At 38.5% G+C, this 24670-nt stretch overlaps 3 protein-coding genes across 11 annotated transcripts; 1 reads left to right on the top strand and 2 right to left on the bottom strand.

The window, feature by feature from the left end:
- Nucleotides 1-801: 801 nt before the first annotated feature.
- Nucleotides 802-6411, bottom strand: nasp (nuclear autoantigenic sperm protein (histone-binding)). 6 transcript variants are annotated; one of them, XM_083567120.1, is made up of 16 exons: nt 6203-6411; nt 5406-5444; nt 5206-5319; nt 4642-4722; nt 4445-4554; nt 3750-3934; nt 3227-3716; nt 2981-3048; nt 2825-2904; nt 2675-2748; nt 2230-2418; nt 1961-2133; nt 1823-1891; nt 1660-1734; nt 1279-1407; nt 802-1019 (listed from the first exon to the last, which is right to left on the bottom strand). In XM_083567120.1, the coding sequence occupies exons 1-16, from the start codon at nt 6283-6285 to the stop codon at nt 981-983; spliced, it is 1998 nt and encodes a 665-aa protein (XP_083423246.1). In that variant the 5' UTR covers nt 6286-6411; the 3' UTR covers nt 802-980. The 6 variants fall into 6 exon arrangements, with proteins under 6 accessions (XP_083423246.1, XP_083423248.1, XP_083423245.1 ...); XM_083567122.1 differs by having other exon boundaries at nt 3227-3500; nt 3687-3934; XM_083567119.1 differs by having other exon boundaries at nt 3227-3656; nt 3687-3934.
- Nucleotides 6412-9284: 2873 nt separating this feature from the next.
- Nucleotides 9285-16380, bottom strand: akr1a1b (aldo-keto reductase family 1, member A1b (aldehyde reductase)). 3 transcript variants are annotated; one of them, XM_083527634.1, is made up of 9 exons: nt 16258-16380; nt 13731-13824; nt 13058-13177; nt 12807-12958; nt 11656-11851; nt 11242-11441; nt 11045-11117; nt 10873-10959; nt 9285-9616 (listed from the first exon to the last, which is right to left on the bottom strand). In XM_083527634.1, exons 2-9 carry the CDS (start codon nt 13809-13811, stop codon nt 9551-9553), a joined length of 975 nt encoding a protein of 324 aa, XP_083383760.1. In that variant the 5' UTR covers nt 13812-13824; nt 16258-16380; the 3' UTR covers nt 9285-9550. The 3 variants fall into 3 exon arrangements, with proteins under 3 accessions (XP_083383760.1, XP_083383761.1, XP_083383759.1); XM_083527635.1 differs by having other exon boundaries at nt 16280-16374; XM_083527633.1 differs by lacking the exon at nt 16258-16380 and adding an exon at nt 14601-14718.
- Nucleotides 16381-18566: 2186 nt separating this feature from the next.
- On the top strand, nt 18567-24076 carry LOC310740680 (Fc receptor-like protein 5). Of its 2 annotated transcripts, none has more exons than XM_083567633.1 (8): nt 18567-18751; nt 20117-20155; nt 20263-20550; nt 21015-21284; nt 21572-21796; nt 21890-21931; nt 22030-22111; nt 23514-23673. In XM_083567633.1, exons 1-8 carry the CDS (start codon nt 18721-18723, stop codon nt 23539-23541), a joined length of 1005 nt encoding a protein of 334 aa, XP_083423759.1. In that variant the 5' UTR covers nt 18567-18720; the 3' UTR covers nt 23542-23673. The 2 variants fall into 2 exon arrangements, with proteins under 2 accessions (XP_083423759.1, XP_083423758.1); XM_083567632.1 differs by having other exon boundaries at nt 18603-18751; nt 23531-24076.
- Nucleotides 24077-24670: the final 594 nt, after the last annotated feature.

Here is a 24670-nt window from a genome sequence, read left to right on the forward strand (position 1 = left end):
CTTTCTCTTTTCCTCCTTCCTGATGGCTCCATCCTCAGTATTCTTCTACCATTATACCCCATGTCCCTCCTCTGCACATGTCCAAACCATCTCCTACATGTGCTGTCCCTCTAATACTCATTTCTAATCCTGTCAATCGTCGTCACTCCCAATGAAAACCTAAACATCTTCAGCTCTGCTACCTCCAGCTCCACCTCCTGTCTTTTACTCAATGCCACTGTCTCTAAACCAAACATCTCAGGTCTCACCACAACTTTTCATTCTTGCAGATACCCTTTTATTGCAAATCACAGAACATCTGTTGAATGCAAATTCTAAACTGATACACTGAAAGGCCTTCTCCAGCAAACATCTCCATCCATGAGAGAATCACACAATTCAGTGTTGCACACCTCTAGCAGTTTGCCTGCAATTAACATCAAGACAAACATTTGCTTATATTATGCGTATACTATGCATTCATATATAGTATATGAATGTGCAGCTACTGAAGGTCAGACTGATTGCAGATCAAGTGTGCACTTATTAACCAAAGGAAGGTGTCATTTCAGTCGCTCAGGATAAGGGCTAGATGCCGCAAATGTAAAAGCGGGTATTTATTTTAATTTTTTTTAACCTCTAGTTTAAAATGTATGCTAAATGGGTAAAGACAAAAAGTGACATTTAGTCCACTTGCCTCAAAGTACTTCTGTTTCTAAATTTATACAAACCTCCTGCAGCTCATTTTTGCCCCTGTCTGGTTGTCAGTTTCACTTCAACACTATCAGCAGCAGGTTGAGGTCAGTTATCAGAAACGTGTAATGATTGACATATGCAAATATTTATTGAAACTTTACAAATACAAAAGTTTAACAGACACGGGGGGGAAAAAAAGAAAAAAGGTAGATGTCCTATTTACAAAAAACAAAATGCCGTGGATGAGACTTGAGGCAGGCATGCTGTGCTGGTTGGAAGATCAGTGGGCAGTTCGAAATGCTCCCTCACGCTGTAGCTTCTGCAGAGGTAGACGTAGTCACAGCCTAAAATAAATACATTTTAGGAGAATCAGAGTGAAGGTAAAAAAACCCTCAATTGTACTATAAAGCAGAAAGACTGGGCATGGCAGCACTTTACACTTACTGCCTAGTAAAAATGATAGAAAACCACACCCCATTAAAAAAACCCCCACATCATATCTGTATTGGGGAAATGGCATGCGTGATTGCTCCACATAATAGGCCCTGTCCTGTAGAACCTCCGCTGACCCTACAAGCAGAAACATTAAGCCTATCAACTCGCCTCCTGCTCCATTTTCTCCTGGACTCCATTGCTGTTGCTGGCAGAGTCGGCGCTGCCATTTACTGTGGTCTCCTGTTTGACCTTTTTAGCATCACTGTCCTTTTTTGGGCTCTCGTCCTCTGGTTTCCTCTGTGCAAGAATACAAAGCAGGATAGAACACTTTATTTCTTCTCTTTCCTCCTCAGCTTAGCGCCTCATCGAATCTACTGCTCAAATGCACAAATCCACAACTGCACCACAACCACACTACTCACGGGTCACCCATTGCTTAACTTCTATACTCAGACACATGCCCCTTCATTACAGTCGAGGGGGGTTTTAAATAGTTAGGGGTCTGTTTGAGAGGCAGGTAGTGAAAGCAGTCATTGGATGGACCCTCACCTTTTTACGGACTAGATGAGAGATGTCTGATGCTGCTTTCGAAGAGGATGCACCATCAGCAGGCTTGACTGCAATCTGAAACACAGGCAGAGTAAATGTGATCAAAAGAATTAAACCAGATCGGAAATATTGTGAACAAGCATTAATAAGTTTCCAGACGTACCGGAGTAGCTGCAGATGAAGAGGAGGCACCGTTTTCAGTTGCAAATCCAGAGGATGTCGATGCTCCACCCTGAAAGAAGAAATCAGCACTTTAGTCAAAAACCACAGTGATTAACATTAAGCGGTTTGTTAAACTCACCAGGGTCTGGTGAATCGCTTCAGTCGCTGCAGAAGCGGTACGCTGGCTTTCCTTTGCATCTTCCACCTTCTCAGCAATTTCTGGCAGCAGCTGCTTGAGCTCCTCTAGTTCACGTTTTTCCTCTGCTGCTCCTTCGGTACCTTCCGCTTTGTCGATTATTTCTTGAAGCATTGCTGGTAAGAGGATCAAAAGATTAGTCATCTCAAATGCTTTGAAACAGATCAATATTGGTAAAGAAAAAGAGAAATAACATGAGTCACAGAACTCACTCAGGCGACTCTCAATGACTTTGATGGAACTGTTGAAGTGCTCATTGGTCCTGGTGTACTGGCCAGTGTAGCTGAAAGTCATGCCCAGCTGATAATGAGTCTCTGCCAGCAGACGACTATGAGGTGGAAGATGTTTCACCTGGATGGCTAAGCACTCCAGGAAGTCCTCTAGGGCCTGGCTGTAGTTACCTACACACAAAAAAAAAAGGTCAAGTTCAGCATTGAATGACAGTTTTATCTTTAGATCAATAAAAAAAAAATCCTATCTAGGATTAATTCCTAGAAATATCAAAACAATGGTGAATTACCTAAATAGTATTAAAACTCTTATAAACGGATCTACAGTCAGAAGTGTACAAATTTCTGAGATGCTTGAAATTCACACTAAGAGACTATGGTTCTTGGAAATAAATAAAAAAGATCTCATTCCTACAAACACGCATACCTGATTCTGCACCAACTTCACCAAGTTTCAAGAAGATCTGTGCTGCCATTAATTGGTCCTCTTTGCTTTCCTTTCTGCAAGCAAAAACAGTCATATTTTCCCAGAACAAAGAACCTACAACAAGGTTAGGGTTTCACCACACACACGCACCTTTTGTAAATCACTTTAGCCACCTCCAACATCTCCCATGCCAACTGGAGATTTCCAACTTCATCCTCGTCCTCACCTTCCTGAAATGAAAGAAAAAATAATTGAAATAAACATCCTGTATTTTAAAAATCATAACATTTTTGGATTAATACAAACCTTTTCCGCTTTATTGGCATCTGTATCCTCATCATCATCATCATCATCATCCTCGTCCTCCTCAGCATCTTAAGATAAAAATTAAATTCAGTTGAAACTAGCAAAAATGAAGCCTTGCGTTACTATTGTGAAGAGCCCATTTTGTAAGGAAGGTTCACCAAGTGGAAAATAAATAAATAAATAAATGGCCAGTGTAAACCAATTTCTTTAACCATTCACCGATGTGACCCAATTAAACAGCTCTACCTCCAGCACCTTCCTCCATAGGCTCTGCCTGATCCTCATTCCCACTCTGTTCTTCTGCGTTTTTAACTCCTTGCTCAGTATCCTCCTTTGCCTCTTCTGTAGCCATAGCCTCATCCTGTTCTGAGGACACATTTTTGTCCGATTCCGCCTGAACTTTTTCAGGCTGCTCTTCACTTTTGAGAGTTTCTGTAGACTTTCCATTTTCATCATGCACCTCAGGCTTCTCTTTACCAGCATCATCCACCTCAGGCTTCTTTCCACAGTCATCAGGCACCTCCGGCTTCTCTTTCTCTTCACCAGCATCAGTAACCTCAGGCTTCTTTCCAGTGTCATCAGGCACCTCCGGCTTCTCTTCACCAGCATCAGTAGCCTCGGGCTTCTTTCTACCATCGTCTGCCACCTCAGGCTTCTCTTCACCAGCATCAGTAGCCTCGGGCTTCTTTCTACCATCGTCTGCCACCTCAGGCTTCTCTTCACCAGCATCAGTAGCCTCAGGCTTCTCTTTACCCTCAGCAGCAGGCACCTCAGGCTTCTTCAGTCCATCGTCAGCCACCTCAGGCTTCTCTTCATTTTTATCACCATGTACATCCTTCTGCTCTTCCTTGGTACCTTCCTTAACTTCCATTTTTTGTTCCCCTTCTTGAGAACCCCTCTTTTCATCGGACATGGCTTCATAAACCTGTTCACGGAGCTCATCTCTGGTTTTCTCTGTATTGTGGAAGAAACATACTTGCAAAATACTTCAATAGAAATGAAGTCAAGAAGCAGACAATTTACCAAAAATGACAATTGCAATTTAAACCAACATCTGTGAGGTTTCCCTCAAAAAACCTTGCCTGAAACTGATCCAAATATATGCAAAATAACCAAATATAGACTCTTCAGCCCATTTAGATTTGCACTTCCATCTCACTTTCAGTACATTTATTAGTAAGTAACCAAATCCCAATCAGTGTTTGATTAGGAAACATCTCACCAATGCTCAATGCCTGTAATAATTTTAGGCTTCACAACACTCAATAGAAGCTACTGAGTAAAACACTAATAAAAATTGGCAGCTGGACCATTTAACTCAAGAACTGAAGACATGAACTGTTCTATACCACAACGCTAATACAAAAATCACAATATATTAAATAAAATATATTATAGTTGTGCTACATCAGTGCATCTACTATTAACCAAAAACACATCTGGTGCTTCCTTCAAAATACCCACCATCCAAGTTATCTGCACTCTCAATCTTTGAGTCATTCTGCTTCTCGCCCTCCTCTGAGGATTCCTCTGGGACTCCCTCCAAAGCATTACCCAAGACAGAGTTCTCCATCCTGTGAGAGTACACCCACCAAGTGTAAAATGGCTTGGATTCAACAAGTGTTCAACAGCCAAAAACCAGAAACTGTTCAGTGCATTACCTGGCAAGCTCCAGCAGGGACTTCCCACACAAGAAGAACGCCTCTCCGCATTCGTCAGCAGTGTCGCCGTATTTCTCAGCTCTGTAGCAAGAGTAGGATTCAAAAAGTACCTTAATTTTTGCAAGTTGTAATGCTAAGCAAGATGTTCCTGCTGTAATTAGACATGATCTAATGTTAATATCTTTCTACTCCAGTTCCACTAGCAATGGAAGGTTAGATTAAAACTACAGCATATGCAAATAAAACGAACACTAGTAATCCATTTTAAAAGTAAACCGGTTTATACACCGACAGCAACATCATTCAGACATCAAGACACTGAATAGGATTTTTGCTCTTAACAGCACAGGGAGAGCAGTCCAGCTTCTAGACCATGATGAACCACAAGTGCTAGCGAGAGCTCAGAAGATGTTGGGTTTGTGTTTAGAGGGTCACAAGTTCAAATCCCAGCACCACCATTCTACCACTGTGGGACCAACAAGCACAACTTATCAGGGCCCAAGATACACCCATGCTGCAGGTTTTACCAAAACATGCCCACTACTCAAAGTCAGTTGTACTTACAGCATGGCACAGGCCTCCTGAAACACGCTGACTGCGGAGACAACATCTCCCATGACCAGGTGCCTGTTTCCGGTGCCAATCAGTTTCTTAGCCTCTTCAGCCACATCTACAGAGCTGCAAGTTATTTCAAAATGTTCAAGTTAGATGCATGAACAGGATAAAGTATTTCAATATAGGGGAAGGGACAACCAAAGTCTTACCTCTCTGCAGCACTGGATGAGCAGGGCTTCTCTTCCAAACTGGGAGGAAAAGGGGAAGAGTTAGTGTGCAGACTGAACGCTGGTCAAAACAATGTCTAGACAGGTACACAGTAGACGATCACGTGGGATGTAGTCGCAAACAGTTAATCTGCAATCTCAATTTGCCTGAAAAGTGAAAGTCGTTTTAAAAAAGTACACTGATGCCTTCTTACTAGAAGTCAACGGAAATCGCTCACAAAAAAGAAAACTCGAACCATGGCTTCAGAGACTCGATCAGCAATTTAATTGAATATCGGATGTAATGTTGAATAGCAAGCACTTGTAAAAATGGATATTAAAATTATTATTTTAATAAAAATTGACAAAACGAGTAGTACAAGTAATGTGTGTGTGTGTGGACTATTATTCTGCTGCTAAAGGAGAGATGGAGGTCCACGTGTGTGTAAATCGGGTCTTCAGTATCCCTGGTAGGCGCCGCGGTGTTTACAGCGCACACAGCCGGGCTGAAACATGGAGCCTACGCGGCGTGATGCGATCTGAAGTCGGCTGCGGCATTTTATACGCTGGATGAAGTTTTACCGCTGGGAAACGAAAGCGACCAGAGCTCCGTCCCGCAAAGCGCCGCGAGCAGGGGACGGAGAGATTTGGCGGGCCGAGAGGAGGCGCGTACGCAACCGAGGAGGGAACGAAGGCGGCGGCAACGGAGCGCGACAGCAAACCCGCGGCCTCGGCGCCTCACAGTCCCGCGGCTCTCGAAGTTATACCCGGAGAAGACTAAGACCCCCCAAGAAACTTACGCCGCAGTGCTTGAGGTGGAAGAAGAAGAAGCGGCGGCGGCGGCGGTGGTGGTGGTGGTGGTGGTAGCGGTTTCCTCCGGCATCTTTAGCGCGCTCGTCGAGCACAACTTACAATCACACACAGAAACACTCCGGGAGAAAATGGCAGCCTCGAAACACGGCCGATTCGGAATCAAGCCCCGTTGGCGCCTTTAAATACGGAAGTGCTGCCGTCACTTCCGCTGAACTCTGACTTCCTGTGAAAACGCGGGAAAGGCGCCTGGAAACTCACAGTTCTCCTCCTCTTCTTCTTCGCTTTGTGTTTATGTGAGGGAGATGGAAGTCCACTGACTTTCCTCTAGATGTGAAGATGAGTTTGTTCATTCAGTTTTCAGATAATTAATAATCCCAGGTGTTGATGCTGGGTGAGGAGTTTCCAACTGTGAAAAAAGGCTTATGGTGGACATTAATCACAGAAGAAAGTGTCCTCAGATTTGTATCACAAATATTCACACAAAGAAATACCAAATAAATTATATTTAAAAATACAATATAACTATAATACAGATGTAATTCTATGCAAATGTAGATCTTTATCCAATCACTGTCAGGCATTCTTTGCACTTACACACACACACACACACACACACACACATAATAGTTTATATTTATACACTATATATCTATAATGCAGTGCTTCTGTATCTATCCATGTCTTTTATTGGTGTCAGGGTCAGTGTACATTCAGATCCAATATTATGCACACACACACACACACACACACACACACACACACACACACACACACACACACACACACACACACACACACGTAATAGTTTATATCTATACACTATATATCTATAATGCAGTGCTGCTGTATCTATCTATGTCTTTTATTAGTGTCAGGGTCAGTGTACATTCAGATCCAATATTATGCACACACACACACACACACACACACACACACACACACACACACACACACACACACACACACACACACACACACACACACACACACACACACACACACAAGTAATGCAGTTTATATCTATACACAATATATCTATAATGCAGTGCTGCTGTATATATCTATATGTCTTTTATTAGTCTGAGGGTCAGTGTACATTTAGATCAATCTGAAATCCAACTGGTATGAGATATCATGCATGCATGTCTGCACACACACACACACACGTAATAGTTTATATTTATACACTATATATCTATAATGCAGTGCTTCTGTATCTATCCATGTCTTTTATTGGTGTCAGGGTCAGTGTACATTCAGATCCAATATTATGCATGCTTACACACACACACACACACGTAATAGTTTATATTTATACATTATATATCTATGATGCAGTGCTGCTGTATCTATCCATGTCTTTTATTAGTGTCAGGGTCAGTGTACATTCAGATCCAATATTATGCACACACACACACACACACACACACACGTAATAGTTTATATCTATACACTATATATCTATAATGCAGTGCTTCTGTATCTATCCATGTCTTTTATTAGTGTCAGGGTCAGTGTACATTCAGATCCAATATTATGCATGCTTACACACACACACACACGTAATAGTTTATATTTATACATTATATATCTATGATGCAGTGCTGCTGTATCTATCCATGTCTTTTATTAGTGTCAGGGTCAGTGTACATTCAGATCCAATATTATGCACACACACACACACACACACACACACACACACACACACACACACACACACACACACACACACACACACACACACGTAATGCAGTTTATATCTATACACAATATATCTATAATGCAGTGCTGCTGTATCTATCTATATGTCTTTTATTAGTCTGAGGGTCAGTGTACATTCAGATCCAATCTGAAATCCAACTGGTATGAGATATCATGCACACACACACACACACACACACACACACACACACACACACACACACACACACACACACACACACACACACAAAATCTCTCTTGCTATTTCAGATACTGTATTTCAACAGATTCCCAAGGTGCTCCATTAATGCTGACAAACTTGTCTATTTAAAGATCTAAACCATGTGAAACCATACTGTTCTTTGTCACATTTCAACTTAGAGATGAATTGTCAGGAGGAAATGTTGAATAATTGAAATCTGAACATATGGGTTTATTTAAGTGACAGGATGACTTTGTGTGTTTGGTAAATACTAAGGCCAATGTTTGAAATCACTCACTCTACTCATTCTACTCTATGTGAAGTGCTGTGCAGGAAAACTGCAAGATAAACGAAAATCAGACAAAAATCCATATTCATACATATATATATACTTTTGTGAATTGAAACAATAAAAAAAAAAAGTATTGGTTTCATGTCATCACTGACCAATCTATTCTAATGTAATGGGAAAAAATAATACAATAGTCAAAAAACATTTCCCTCAATACCACAAAGAAAATCTAAATTACCCTATACCATGCTTAAAATTTCCTTTTAATATCATTACCAAATGAAGGGTAAAAGGATAATTAAAATACAAAGCAAATCTCTTTTTACTCAAATTGTCATCTTCGCATGTCTCTTTCAAGTCTGGCAAAATTGCAGAAATTCACCCAGGGGGGAAAAAGAAAACAATTTTCATCTCTTCTATGAGAGTAATAAAGGTAAATAATTAGTTGCAGGGAAATCAGTGTTTAACTGGTAAAGGGGTAGTGCAGTGGTTAAGATGTTGGACTTCTGATCAGAAGGTTGAGTTTAAATCCCTGCACCACAAAGCTGCCAATGCTGGCCCTTTAGCAAGTCTCTTAACTCTCACCAGTTTAAATGTATAAATGAGATAATTGTAAGTCACTCAGGATGAGTGTCTGCCAGATTTGGTAACCTAGGGGTTACATTTGTTTCCTCTAACATAATACAGAGTGGTCAATTGACAAACTGATTTATGAATCTGTTCCTTATTCCTCAGGTGGCATCACATTCTTGCTGTAGTGATACTGGGAAAATAAAGTCACTGCAATAGTGTAAAAAAAATATGACTACAACATTTAGGCTGAACAGATAATCTGTTTTAAAAAAAAAACACGCAAAAAAAACGAACACAAAGAGGAGGTGCACTGTTTGTTTTTATTTATTTTTTATAAAGCTTGTCATACGGGTATTCTGGGCATCTGGTTGAGACTAGAGGTGTTCATCTGGACTGGAATCCCAAAAGACTCACCAAAAAAAGTCATTCAAATACAGATATTTGAAACAGATTGTGACACATACCCCAGCATGACAGGAATAAAAAATAAGGGGGGAATGCCATGGAAAAGAAAATCTATGCCAGTTGAAGTTAATTGGAAGGCACATAATCCTGCAGAACAATGTATTAATAAGGATCATTAAAAGGATAATGGGGATGTCCCGCATCTCTTGGTACATGCTTGTCATCAACCTGAAAAGTAATAATGAAATCATGATGTTACAACTCTGTTCTCTATTATTTACTTTTAGATATTTTTTCCTATCTATCAGTATATATCCAGATTCTTTACACTACTTCGTCTTCTAAGTGTCATAATTGCGGTCATAAAATAATCTGACAGTGGCGGGTAGTCAGGGTCAGCAAAGCCTTCTCTGCTGGCCTAAACAATATCAGAAGCACTGACCTACATTTACAACCTAAATTCTAATATTTGTTCCATTAAATTGTATTAATTTATTCCCAACAGTTTATTCTCTTCATTTCATAGCGTTTCTCTTGGCTGCACTGCTTCTATTATGTGTATGTGAATGTTGGATTTTTTTGTCCAATCAGATTTTAGCCTCTATGTGCTGCCATGTCAATCTAATCAGCCCAGGACCTTCAAAGTCAGTACTGCTGGCGTTTTTTTCCCATCGTCTCCTTAAGAAATAACTCTTGTTTCTTTAACCAAAACAGATTTCATATTTGCCTCACAGGGCAGCTAGCTGGCCCAAAATAGCGTCAGCATTTTTCCGTCCTCTGATTGGTTGGTCAGAGGGAAACTGTTACAGCCAAGTTCAACTGGCAAAACATGTGTGTAGCTCTGCACACTAATGTGATACATAATACATCTGAGTTAGACTTTTTTATGCCTATGGAGGAAGAGAAATTGATTTGGTCACGGACATACTTAAAATTCCATTTTCGAGAAAAGCTAGACATCGTGAGGAGGTCGGCCAACCCTGAAGCTTATCTCAGCCGGGATTTGTTTGTTTCACCATGTTCCGTTTGTTCACCACTTCCAGACCAGTGAATATGAGCAGTACAGCTGACTTACAGCCTCTGAGGAGCGGTGCAAATTATGAGTCTGAGTATCTCTAGTGAGTAGGTTGTATTTTATTTACATTTTAATGTTTTCGTCATGTTATAAGACAAATATTGATTCTGAACTGCTCCAGATGATGTAGGTGCACAGTTGTGGTTGTAGTGTAGAGGTTTGGAGCTTGCTTTAGTAAAATGGTATTCATCCCTCCATATGTGAAATGCCTCTCTATCTGTAATGCCACGTGTTATATTGCGTTTTTTGTATTGTTTTAGATGGTTTCTATAATTGTGACGTGATAGTGGTGGTATTAAGAGGTGAATTAAGTCAGGTAGGTCCTCACTGAAGGCCCGGGTACCAAATGCACGCCCCCCCCCTGTGATCTGATATTAAACAAGGAACGTTTTTTGCCTGAAAAACTTACAGTTATAGTTGGCACGATGTATCTCCAGCCTTTGTTTAAGGCTGTTATGCTGTTCATCTCGTCAGGCTCCAGAGTAAAGTCAAAAACCTGCAAAAACACATGTTCAGGTACAGCAATCATACCAAAAATTATAAAAATGCAAGTTTTACTTGAATAAGAAGAGAGGTATAACCTGTAGATTTTCTTTGATGCGAGACTCCGTAACGCTCTTTGGAATCGTTACGACTCCTCGCTGGGTCTGCCACCTGCAATAAAGCCGAATCAGATGCTCGATTTATGCAACATGTCACACAATTCAGCCATTCAAAGAATAAACTACTGTAGATGAATGCACTGTGTTTAATGTGCTGTAGTCTTGAATGGATTTACCTGATTATAATTTGTGCAGGAGATTTGTTATACTTTTTGGCCAAAGCTGAAATGACTGGCTCCTCTAAGAGAACTGGCTCATCTGGTCTCTTCCAGGCACGGTCCGGAGAGCCAAGTGGACTGTAGGCAGTCATCACTAAGCCCCTCTCCCTGCAGTGTGCGAGAAGATCCACCTGGGCTAGATATGGATGACCCTCCACCTTGAACAAGCACAAAATCACAAAATGTCCCTGATATGCCTCACTGCATGCTAGTGGAGAAAGCTTGTATTTTAATTATTGATGGTATTATGATGCAGTAATGAGAGAGTGATAAGAGGAAATAAAACATTTTTAAAACTTAATCCTTTTCATATTATACAAAAGAAAAATCCCACAGAACTGTACAAAAACCCTAAAGTGTCTCCGTCCCTACCTGTAAAACAGTAGGCTTTATGTTGGCCACGGACAGGACGTCATCAATCTGTCTGCTATTGAAGTTAGAGAGCCCAATAGCCCTCACAAGTCCCTTCTCTACAAGTTTTTCCATGGCAGCCCATGTCACCTTGTAGTCAATGTCATCATACAGCAAGGTCCCATCTTCTTGTCTTGGGAAAGTGATATCTCCCTGCCTCGAAGAACAAAAAAGTCAAGGTTTTATAACATGATGTTGAAAAAACTAATATTTAATTGTGGCAAGTTCAGACATGCTTAGATCTGAGCATTTGCATTTTAAATTTGGCAGCCATTGTTCACTGATCTGTACGCGAATGCAAATACATGTTTTACTGAATTTGAATTATGGCTCTACTTATCCACGCTCATATTAGAAATGCTAATCGTGAATTAGGATTTGATTTTGGATACAGTTTGAAAGATTCTGCCCTGCGTATCTCTGTCGATCATTTTCATTAGACATGAGTTTGGAGCAAACACTGATACCAGGGGCTATATTTCTAACACGCTCTGTTGCAGGTACAGTACAGTTTAGTACTACCAGCTTTTCACCTGCATCTCAGTTCAGTCTAAATAAAATTTACATGCATAATGTGAACTAAGCTTGAGGTGATGTGGCAAGAAAAAATTCCATTGGAAAAAAAAAAGATAGAGGAACCATAGTACTAAGTAGGTTGAAAACATGTGCAGTATCAGCACAGTATAGTATAGAGTCCTGGAATGAGTTTAGGACAGTCTTTTTAATTATTGCAGCAACAGATCTTTAGTATAAATCTATTGTACAAAGGTGAAATTATCCAGTGAAGTAAGTGTGACGTTTTGGCAGAAATTATTTTGAGACATGCAAATCTTTGGGGTGTAATAAAATTTCCATTAGATTTGGATAAAAACAAACAAAATATGCTCAACTATATATAAATATATATAATATATAAAAAATATAATAAATTAATAATAATAAATTATATAAATAAATATACACACACACACACACACACACACACACACACACACACACACACATACATACATGGACAAGGAACACTAAGGGAAAGGAAAATGCTAAGCCATCCAGAGTAAGTTTAGCAATAGATTTGCTTGTTAAGGGCTGAGGTCTCTGCCTGTACTTACTGGAAGGCATAAGGCCAGTGAATGAGGTAGAGGTCCAGGTACTCTAGCTTCAGCTCTTTCAAGCTGTTGAGAAGTGCTGGTTCCACGTCCTCAGCGTGGTGCTTCGTATTCCACAATTTGGACGTAACAAACACGTCTTCTCTTTTAAAAGCCTGACAATAAGAACAGTGTTTTTTTGTGACAAACAAAAGGAAAACCATAACGTGAATTTTTTTTAAAAATAGTTAACGTTTTTCTCTTCACTGACTTACTTTGTCAGGCCCTAACATTTCCTGTAAGGCTTCTCCAATTTCTGATTCGTTTCCATATATAGAGGCGCAGTCGATGTGCCGATATCCGGCCTGAAGAGCCCATTTGACTGCCTGCTTCACCTGCAATTAAGAGAGCAAGAAAAGAACAACAATAACAGCATTCATCTCCTTAAAATGATACATGAATGCAACCATGAGCTTGTGAATTTTTTTTCATACATGGATTTGGAAATCTGATTCCTGGGATGCTGAAACGATCACTATTTACAATCAAAATATCCATGTTTATAATGATTAAGCTGAAAAGATCTAATCCGATCTATTGTGTTTTATGTAAGAATGTCTAGACTGGAAAAATCTGGACAAACCAAAAATTCCATTAGTTGCAGAAGGCAGAAACAATAGGTGCTCCCAAAATTCTGTACATCTGAAGTGGTAATGGATAAACCAGATAGTTAGACAATAAACGATTTTCATGAAACGTTACAGATTTACCAAATAAACTGTGGTTTTGCAGATGATCTGATCTCATGAATCTGAGGCTGTAATCATGCATTTCTTTGGTAATAGGTCACATTTACCAATGAATTACTCCATTAGGAAATGGCCGAATATATATAAATAAATATAAAACAATATATTATGAATGCTACACATAAAAATGTACACTCACCTTTCCAGGCTCACTCTTCCATGTCCCTAATCCGACGAGTGGCATCTTTCGGCCTGTGTTTAGCACTGCAAAATCGTTCATGTTTGCCTTAAAACTGAAAAAACAAGAAGAAATTATTCCCTCTTTATCAGTCCTCAACTCCTACAGAAGTGTGGAGGTGTTTCCACCCTGTCTCAGAAACAGTGGTGTGACTGGGCTTCTCCCACTTCTACTTAAACATCTTCACTGATGTTGATCAGTGACTACGAAAGACAGGAAGGAAGGAAGAAGGGAAGGAGGGAAAGATGAATCTGCTGACTGGTCAGCTGACTTTCTAGGAGGCTTCACAAACTATAATGAATGAACTATCCATATTAGTATAAATATTCATATTTAAGATTTGCTTTATCATCAAATTCTGTGTAAATCCTATACTTCTAGAAAGTATATTTCTTAAAAAGTGTATTTTGGGTAAGTAAGACGCACAGTTTTACTTATTACTGTACTTATTCAGATATGCTAGCTAAATATCAAGGCTAGTCACACAGGCACTACTAGCATACTAGCGCACTACATAGTATGGATGGACCTCCCCGGATGTACATACGGAAGTACTATTGTACATACTGTTTAGTAGAGAAGTATGGATTTTCGAAACTACAAATTGCACAACAACCACGTTGCAAAAAATATGAATGCAGCTAGATGTTAATGCACAACTTGTAATAGATTATACGGGAAATATAAGTTCGATATTTATATTTCAATATAACAAACCTATACACCAAGTAATGCTTATCAATGTAACTCGTTCTGTATTTGTTACAAAGACATGGACAGAATGAAGAGTAAATTTAATGTAGCTGAATCAGAAATAATGTCGGATATTACTTTAGATTCCGCCAGAAAATCTTGCAGGTGATATTGAGAAAACGTGCAAACTGAAATCGCCCCATTTTTCCAGCTGAAGTTGCTTAATTTGGGGGATTTTTCCGTTCCACCTTAAAAGAACCTGGACATACGAGCTGACGCCTGTAGATGGCGCCATAAAGCAACCAAATTACTGACGTACACCTCATTGATCAATCCGTATAAGAAAATACACATTTCGCATAACAAAAAAACAAAAACACCCCAATAGCATATGGGAAAATGTGTTTGTTATAGTGTTTAAAATATCAATATGAAAACTTACTAAAGAAGCATTAATTAATATATATTTGAACTTGGCATTTGTGACAACTGAATGAAAATTGCATTAATTGCATTCACTCACTTACTTGTGTATGAAACTAGGTGTAATATAGCATCAGAATACTCTAAATAAAAAAACCTTTTGTAGAAATAGGATTTTTTAAATTTAAGCATGCAAACGTGGCATTAAATAGTATAAAATACAGGCAAACTTAAAAAACAAACAAAAAACTGTTCAGACTCATTGCTTTCAGCATGTGGAAAGGCTCTTACGTCCACTATTAAACATACTTTAATTCACTTCTTTAGAGTTTCTAACAACCTTAAGAGGAATCGGATTAAATAAGGGAACCAGTCCTCATCTGTGTGACTTTCGAATATCCGTTCATTATTGTTCCATCATTGTTAAGACTATTAGCTGTTCACTGATGAAGACTTGAATGTAATACTGTTCACAGTGATTGGAGCCATAAACCACTATTGCAAACTGTTTATATTAATTAAAGTCCACATTCACGTTCAAGGCTCTTGAAGACATAAACTGGAGATCTATTGCTGAATTTCTATGATGTGACTTCTCTAAGTGTTTCATTCAATATTTTTTTCTAATCACATTTCTATCACAAAGTTGGATCCATCAAGGTATTTAAAATGCATTGGAAACAATGCCAGTGACTTTAGCAATATAGTTGTTTTTTAATTGCTTTGTGCAGGCCAATTAATTTGAGCTCCTTCTGAAATCTTTTCCATGACCGAAGCATATGTCCCCACCATTTCTCTGGGTACAAGGAAGGCATGCTTCAGGACTCTTATCTATTCTGGCACAGAAGTGTTGAGATAAATTTCCCCTAGATATGCATACAGTTTCAAAAACCTCCACAATAGATTTTTCAGAGTGATTATTTAGACCTAGTGTCCAGTCCCAGGATGTATTTACTGATAAAAACTTTAAAGACAGGAAGGCACCTTTCAATGCCATAAATGTAAATGTTTAAGAGATGAGAAGCTACACACCGCCTCATTGAGGGTTAAACTAACTATTCTTAGCTGAAATATATTAATCACTAAAGTAATGATCCATCCTAATCATCCAAACTTAAATATATGCTCATTTAAACCCAAGCAAAAAAACATTTTCTAACCAGACAGCGTATCAGTAATTTTAGTGCAATTTTTGTGCATTATGGCGCCACCTACAGGCCAGTTCTAAATCCTATAAGGAGGACCGGAAAATCCGAATAAAAATCCGACTTAAACCTCATGATCAAACCCTGCATGATTAAGCTCATTTCGGAAAAACGGTAGTTTTAACAAAAATCTATTTTTTTTTTTACACACAAACACACATACTCACTGTATTACCGTGTAATGAATACCTTCACTGGAAATTCAGCCAAGGATGGTGATAAAATGCCTTTAAAATGTTTTATTTATCAATGCCGCTGTATAAAGCACATCCGGTCCACCTCACCTGCAAATTAAAAGTCGCACAAGAACATGAGTGGTATTTCTGATGTTCTTCACTGACTCACCAGTGAGAGCTTCAAAGTTCATTCCCCCTTTCCCTCTCCACATTTTTGGCTGTCGATCGTTGAAATTGTTTCCGGATTATCAAGACAGCGTTATATTTTACAGAGAGAATGTCATCACAATAGTTTTAAATGAATGCAAAATACATCATGGTGAAGGATCATTAATCATTTCATTATCAGATCCTTATCAATTTGCAAAATGCTAATTAAACAAAGAGAGGAGAAATCCAAAACAAATCGATATTTTGTACGACCCTGCTTTGGCTATTAATTCTTACATTTGCACACTTTGTCAAGGATTTTGAAGGATCAGATTCTGGTGTATGATGAACCAATTATACCAAGCAGTTGTTTATGATAATGATGGGTCCATCTTTTCAGTCTGGTTCCTCTCAAGGTTTCTTCCTCATAACATCTAAGGGAGTTTTTCCTTGCCACAGTCACCATGGCTGCTAATCAGGAATAAATACACACGTTCACCTTCTAAAATTCTGTAAAGCTGCTTTGTGACAATGTCTGTTGTGAAAAAGCGCTATAGAAATAAACTTGACTTGATCATCAATTTCATATGTAGGTTGAATCCTAGTCATTAACTGAAACAGAATCAGCTGTGTATGTGGCTTAAAACTGGGGGAGGAAAAGACAAACTATGCTACTAATGTGATGTTGTGAAAGACAGTTTCATGTCACAGGTCATTGGTGTTGGACAAAGTACACAAACCATGTATTTGTAAGTAGAGATACACTAGGTCGAATATTACTCCAGTCAAAGTGCTCCCTTCAAACCATTCACTTAAGTGTAAAAGTATTTGCCTTAAAATGTACTTAAGTATACAAAGATAATGATTTATTATATCTACAATGTTCCTATTATCATTTCTGTCACAAGACTCTTTGCTTAATCAACTTAAAAGACAAAGTAATGTTACTCTTAGCACATCAATCTAATAATAGAATGATATTATTGAGTCAAACACTGATTGATATCTATTAAAATTATCACGAGCAAAAAAAAAACTACTTAAAGGAAAATTGTATTTAAATAAGGTTCTGTGGTAAGTTCGAGTCAGGAGTTTCTTCCATCATTTATTTCTCTCAAAATGTTCTGCTTGCTGTTGAACTGACGCTAAACTGTATGTTAGTGCTAATTAGATGCCACCAAGCAGCCATCAAAACAAGTTCAAAACAGAGTGTGTGCTCGACCCTGATTCATTCAACATACAGCTAATGTCATTAAGAACTATCTTAAGTGCAATGAAGAACTAGGAGTCCTGGAAGTGATGGTTTTAGCCCCCACAGAGCCCTGGCCTCAACATCAACATCCACAGAGAATCTGTATTTGGTTCTCCAAGATGTTTGGAACAACCTACGTACTTTGCGTGGTCTTACTTTGCAGCATTTTTGCACACATACCTAAAATGTTTGCACTGTACTGTATATGTAATTCAACTTAAAACTTAAGGTCACAACAATGTTAAATATCTAAAAGGACAAAAGCACAATTGGTTCTACTTTATTTCCCATCTGGGTTTTATTCTCACATCATTTCTACCTAAAGAGAGAGAGCGATGCAACTGCACTGTAGTCAATTAATCTGTCTAGCTTTCTAACCTGATCTCCAATCCTCCAATCTCCTCTAATACACACTGCTTAGACATATCATCATTGTGTTTGACATCTCAGCAATAGCTAACTTTGTTGGACAGATGCATTACATTCTGGAGCTTTCATTCCAGCATTTGCTGTCTCCACTAACCCTACTCTGTATTGAAAAAATAAGAAACTGTCACTTTGTTGTATTTTGAAGCCAGATGTAAAATCTAAACGCTATCCTTATGATAGGGATCACATAATTATTTTTTCTTAATTTCCACCATATTACATTGTGCCATTTTTCTCCTCTTTAAATAAGTTAAAGGTGAAGAAGATCCACTTCCTTGAGTTCCCTCAGTTTACAGAAGTATTGTTTTTGTTTGTTGTTTTTTGTTTGCAGCCACATCCAGTTTCTGTGTAATGTATTTATTTATATTTCTATTAAAGCACAGATTTCAATTCATTTGTTGTATATATGCATTTCAACCTGGTGCTTGTGTGTGAGAATCATGTTGTTTATAAACGGAAAGATTACATGTTAATCGGTATATCTGTATGGACAGGAAGGGGAGGAGTGTGAAATTGCGATTTTGTCTGGGAATGTAAATGCTCTGCTGCTTGTGGTTGTATAGGCTTTTCCTCATTTAGCTAACTGGTCTGGGAGACAAATAATGATCCTCTAGTTAAAGAGAATGAAAGCTTTGTTTGTTGTCGTGGTTGCAGGTAAGTTATTTTTTTTAGATTTATTCTTGTAAATTGTAAATGACAAATTGTACAGTCTATATTATAAGTATATATATATATATATATATATATATATATATATATATATATATATATATATATATATATATATATATAAAATCAAGTCAAGTCAAGAAGTTTTTTTTGTAATTTCAACCATATATAGCTATAGTATATAGATAGTTTACATTAGAATGAGATGTTTCTCCAGAACCCTGGTTCTCCATTGTCACAGAAAATGCAACATGTGCAACCTAGTGCAGACAAAAGACAAACACACAACACAAGACAGTGTAGGACAGAGACACAAAACACAAAATAGCCCCGACCAGTAAACCTACTGTATAATTTCTAATACAGTACAATGTGAAAAAAAAGAGAACTGTAAACAAGAGTGTACTTGTAAACATAGACACAAAAAGATGTGCAAAACAGAAACAGACGCAATCGAGTAGTTGTGTAAAAACAGCATGTAAACAGATATAGTATAGTTATAAATTAGTGGTGCTGAATACATGGATGGGAAGGGGAAAATAGATGGGCTTTCCTCAGCCTTCTCAGGAAGTAGAGATGCTGCTGGGCTTTCTTTTTGATGGAGCTAGTGTTGAGTGACCAGGGGAAGTTCTTCACCATATGAACACCAAGGAATTTGATGCTCCTGCTTACGGAGGATTCCTCGATATTCAGTGAAGAATGTCTGCTCTGTGCTCTCCTGAAATCAACAACCATCTCTTTAGTTTTGTCAGCATTCAGAGACAGGTTGTTGGCTGTACATTAAGCTGTTAGCTGTTGGACGTCCTCTCTGTATGCTGACCCATCAATCTTGCTGATGAGACCCACTACAGTTGTGTCATCTGCAAACTCGATGATGTGGTTCGAGCTGTGCATTGCTACACAGTCATGAGTCAGCAGTGTGAACAGCAGTGGGCTGAGCACACAGCCCTGAGGAGGCCCAGTGCCATAGGGTCCAGTAAGGGTGGTAGCTGGGTCTTATTGTGCCTCATGACGAGCCTCTTGAAGCACATCATTAAGATGGGTGTAAGTGTGATGGGACAATAGTTATTGAAGCAAAAGACTGTAGAATTCTTTGGCAGTGGGACGATCATTGTCTTGAGGCACGTAGGAACAATAGCGCTGCACAGGGAGATGTTAAAGCTTGTCACTAATGATGTATACTACTCCAAGTCAGTGAATTTGCCGTTGGTTGCAGCCTCCCTAAACATGGCCCAGTCAGTGCATTCAATGCAGTCCTGAAGAGCAGAGATGGCTCCTGATGGCCAGGTTTTCTGGATGTCTGCATGTTTTAAAAAATAAATAAATTATCTTGTTGTTCATTTTTTTCAGTACTGTCCTTATCATTGGCTAAATGCAGGGCATCTGATGGTATAACACAAACACAACAAACACACACATATTTTACCTACCTTTTTTCAAAACCCATGTTACATTTCCAGTGTTTCTCACACAATGCACTGAATTCACTCTCTCAGAAGTTGTTTTGACTGCCTGGCCTCAGGGACCGCACTTCTACCTCGGGGAACCCATCGTTCTGTCATGTGGGGTAAAAAGAAACTCTTCACAGGTGTGGACCTACAATTGGTTTAGACACAACCTCAGTGAGGCTTCTACCGCCAGTCGTGCTCACAGAGTGAGGCATCACATTTACTCCATTTCAGCGCTGACCTTTGAGGACAGTGGCACGTACTGGTGTAGAGCTGAGAATCGGGGCATAAATACCACCCTACTGAGTAACCCGGTGTCTATAAGTGTCACAGCAGGTAAGACTGAGACACTCAGTAAGTACACCACCACTATGTATAAAATATAGGTTCACTCTTGGGCAAAATGAAACAATTTTTTTTTTAGAAGTTAACAAACACAATACATGAAGTTTTATGCTGAAACATTCTGTGCCTGTTATTATTTCCATAGTCTGTAAATGTACAGTACAGTATTAGGCAGATGCTCAAATACAAAGCAACTTACAGTTAAAACAGTTACACAGCTGAGCTATTGAGGATTAAGAGACTTGCTCTAGGGCCCAGCAGTGGCAGCTTGGTGGTGCTGGGATTTAAACCAGTGACCTTCTGATTAAAAGTTTACTATCTAAACCACTAAGCTACCACTTCCCTGTAAAGCAGCTGAATTAATATAATATCCAATAATGTTAACTTTACTCCACTGATATTGCTCCAGTATGATCCTTTATATTCCCTCCTTTATTTTGCTCATTGTTACTAAGATTCACCTCCTGCATCCATGGAAGTCTTGCCTGACAGTAGTCAGCACTTGCAGGGTGGACATTTTTCTCTGCACTGTTCAGCAAATGGTGGTGAAACAGCAGGCTGGACCTTGAGGCAGCTTCACAGTTTGCAGTTAGAGGACAGAGTCAGTCTGGAGAGACCAGACAAATTCAACTTTAACAACATCACTGGTGGGTTAAGTGGCCTGTACTGGTGTGAAGCAGCTAGAGGGGATCGGCGCAGCAATGCCATCAACATCATTGTGAGCGGTGAGCTCCATATCACAAACACATTTTTATTTAATGCTTAGCCTCTAATAACCTCTAATATTTTTTTAATGAAATTCAGTTTAAGATTTTTTAGTCTGTTTTTTGTTTAGCCATTCATGCATTTTTTTTTTTTTTTTTATATATTAACTGTATCAGGCCTTAGCAGTAATAAATAATATGCATGATGTTTTCAAATAAAATCTGTCTAACAGATTTTTTTTTATATCAACAGTAAACACGTTGTTAATGGTAACACTAATCATAGGCATCATGTTCCTTCTTCCCAGATGTAATACTCCAAACTCCAGCTCGGCCTGTAAAAGAGGGTCAGACTGTGACTTTACTATGTAAAACTTCCACCAACTTTAAAGTATTTATCAATAAAGATGGTGTGAAGTTCTCGGATAATATTACCATCACAGTGGAGAATGTGACTAAGGCTCATGAGGGATTTTACAAGTGTGTCAATTCAGCTAATGTGGAAAGCCCTGAAAGCTGGCTCTCAGTTAAAGGTGATGAAAATGGCATCTGCTCTATTTACCATACAATTAAAGCTATTTTATAGACCTGCTTTTTAAATCAATATTTTTTTGTTGTTGTTGTAGGTACCTCTAAAGATCACCTAGAGAAAGAAAAACCCTTTATAGGTATGGAGGTTTTGAGCAGTTGTTTATTTTATTAAAAACCAAATACATTACAGTGTTTTAAATGCGCTCCTGTCTTATGGTCCTCCTTTGTTCTGTAGCAACGTGGGTCTGGCCCGTCTGTGCCATCATCATCATTTTGCTTCTCATTCCTGTCATCTTTCTGCTTGTACGAAGTCTCAGGTATAGCCAACATTGCTGATAACTTCATAGATTAAATTCTTGGAAAAAAAACATAATCAGTTCAATGATATTTATTAATAAATATTGTCGAGTGAATCTTTGGCCCTTATTTTTTATTATAGGTCAACAAATATTAGTCTTGATTTTTCATATACACTGGAGACATGACTATGAGATTCATATGTGCTTTTAGAACATCCCATTTCACATTTGGTCCCCATTTGCTGTTATGATAACTTACACTCTTCTGGGTAAATGTTCCACTAGATTTTGAAGTGTGCTGGTGTAGATCTGTATGTATTTATTTACAAGGGCGTTAGTAATGTCAGGTACTGATGTAGAGTGAGGAAGCCTGTGGTGTAGTCAGTATTTCAATCCCTTCTAAAGGTGTTCAACAGGGTTGAGGTCAGAGCTCAATGGTAGACCACTCAAGGTCTTCCACTCCAACCCTATGTAAACCATATGCTGATGCGGATGGCTTTGTGCACAGGGATGTTTCCATTCTGGAACAGGTTTGAGTCTCCTAGTTTAAGTTAAGGGAAAATTTACTGCTACCACATACAAAGACATTCTATACAATTGTGTGGTAAAACTTTGTGGTAACTGTTAGGGAAAAATAACAAACATAGCTGGAGAAGTCAAGTGTCCCAATACTTTAGTCCATATATTAGATGTATATAATAGTTCAGATCTAAAAGTCTGAAAAGCTGATTTCTGAAAATTGTCAAGTAAAACTACTGGGGGCATGCTGTCATAGGGAAATTAGCAATACCGTGTTGGTAATTTTTGCACTAAGAAGAAAGTACTATAACAATTTTCATACAATAAGTTACTTTTATTGAGTAGCAGTAAAGTATTAGATGGGAGCTTTAAAAAAAAAAAAGCTATGAATTCTAGCTGACCAATCAGATAAAACAACTTTATCAACAGTCTTCAGAAAGTAAATTGAATTAGCTGGTCTGTTTATGATATGTGGTAAACGGTATTTATTATCCCCACTGTTTCTTTTGCAATAATAAAAGGTTTGAAAAGTATGAACATTTGTAAATCTGTGGACCAGTATGAGCTTACAAATTCCATTGTGCTGGGAAAATTTCAGTGCGACACTCTGTGTGTTTACTCCATGAGTACATGTGTTAAGATCAACTGACCAAAACCAGAGAAACACTGCTTTGTGCCCTCCAAAAAAATTACTAATTTAAGCTAGCATACAGTATCAGATATGAGATGGTGAGGTGTTTAATCTCTCAAGTTTATGAATTTAAAAGATTCTACTTTTTTAGCTTTTTGAGCTCTTTTAAGCTTTCTTTTAAACATCTTTTAAACATCTGTAAGAAATCTCATTAAGGACATGTGAAATATACAGTACATATTACATACAGACTGCTAAAAGTGATTAAAGGCATTTTGCTTTTTCAGAAAACGAGTAAAGCTCTGTCCAAGATCCGGAACATTTAATACCCTTCAGGAAATGCCTAGAACCAAACAGGATGTGACAGAGATCCAGTGGGACCTAGCCTGGATGGAGATGACTAATCTACTGGACAAGCCATACACTGTCAGCTAAACATCCACATTAAACTATGTACATACAGTCTAATCAAAATCAAACCAATATGAAAACTGCAACAAATACTGTGGCTCTCTCATCCATATTTTATAATTAATATGTAAAGTAATTGACAGAGATGTTATTAGTATTATTATTAAGCTGAAATGAAAAGCAAAATCAGTCTTTGGTGTGAACATTCTTGTCCTCAAAACTACATCATTCATGGTTATGTCATTTAAATAAAAAAATGTAAAAGTAAGACTTGTTCGATTAGCTCCACCCAAATGAACACATCATGCTTTGTAAATGTCTGATAATGGCTGTATTAATATGCATAAAATATTGTGTTACTGTCAGGAAAAGATTTTCCACTTATTCAAGATTGTCAGAATAAAAAATATTATTTCTTTAAACACTGTATTTTTTTATGTTTCCAGGGCACACAACACAAGATTGCTTTTGATTTCTTTCTCAATATTTTCATTTTTAAAACAACTAACCACAACTAAATAACTGACCAACCCACCAACCAACCAACCAACCAACCAACCAACCAGCCAGCCAGCCAGCCAACCAACCAACCAACCAAAAAACCAAACAACCAACCAAAAAACCTACCTACCTACCAACCAACCAACCAACCAACCAACCAACCAACCAACCAGCCAGCCAGCCAACCAAACAACCAACCAACCAAAAAACCAACCAACCAGCCAACCAAGAGCCAACCAAACAGAGAACCAAACAGACAACTAACATACCAAACAACCATCCATTCAGCCAAATAAACAAATGACCAACCAACCAAACAACCAACTAACCAGCTGTTGTCAAGGCCAATTACTAGCAATAGTAACAAATTCAATAAGAAGGTTCAATTACCACATAAAAACACACACAGTTTTGATATACACTCTCAGCCATAAGTGTAAAGCCCACATTCCTCATTATTTTCTTTGTCTAGAATATAAACTATATACGGTCGCTTCAGGACTGTTTGACACATT

The sequence above is a fragment of the Silurus aristotelis genome (assembly GCF_946808225.1).
Source record: "Silurus aristotelis genome assembly, chromosome: 2".
Lineage (NCBI taxonomy): Eukaryota > Metazoa > Chordata > Actinopteri > Siluriformes > Siluridae > Silurus > Silurus aristotelis.

What these genes read in the sequence shown, in the direction of transcription:
- nasp (XM_083567117.1), bottom strand. Translation starts at nt 6,285, where the DNA reads ATGCCGGAGGAAACCGCTACCACCACCACCACCACCACCGCCGCCGCC. An exon ending in CAGGAGGCCTGTGCCATGCT is followed by an intron (nt 4,723 to 5,205) that starts GTAAGTACAACT and finishes CTCTTGCTACAG; the next exon opens with AGCTGAGAAATACGGCGACA. An exon ending in AGGAGAAAATGGAGCAGGAG is followed by an intron (nt 1,020 to 1,278) that starts GCGAGTTGATAG and finishes TATTTATTTTAG; the next exon opens with GCTGTGACTACGTCTACCTC.
- LOC310740680 (XM_083567632.1), top strand. Translation starts at nt 18,721, where the DNA reads ATGAAAGCTTTGTTTGTTGTCGTGGTTGCAG. An exon ending in TAAATGCAGGGCATCTGATG is followed by an intron (nt 20,156 to 20,262) that starts GTATAACACAAA and finishes TCACTCTCTCAG; the next exon opens with AAGTTGTTTTGACTGCCTGG. An exon ending in AAGCTGGCTCTCAGTTAAAG is followed by an intron (nt 21,797 to 21,889) that starts GTGATGAAAATG and finishes TTGTTGTTGTAG; the next exon opens with GTACCTCTAAAGATCACCTA.
- akr1a1b (XM_083527633.1), bottom strand. Translation starts at nt 14,665, where the DNA reads ATGGGGCGATTTCAGTTTGCACGTTTTCTCAATATCACCTGCAAGATT. An exon ending in GGAAGAGTGAGCCTGGAAAG is followed by an intron (nt 13,178 to 13,730) that starts GTGAGTGTACAT and finishes TCTTAATTGCAG; the next exon opens with GTGAAGCAGGCAGTCAAATG. An exon ending in CCTGCACAAATTATAATCAG is followed by an intron (nt 11,118 to 11,241) that starts GTAAATCCATTC and finishes GCTTTATTGCAG; the next exon opens with GTGGCAGACCCAGCGAGGAG.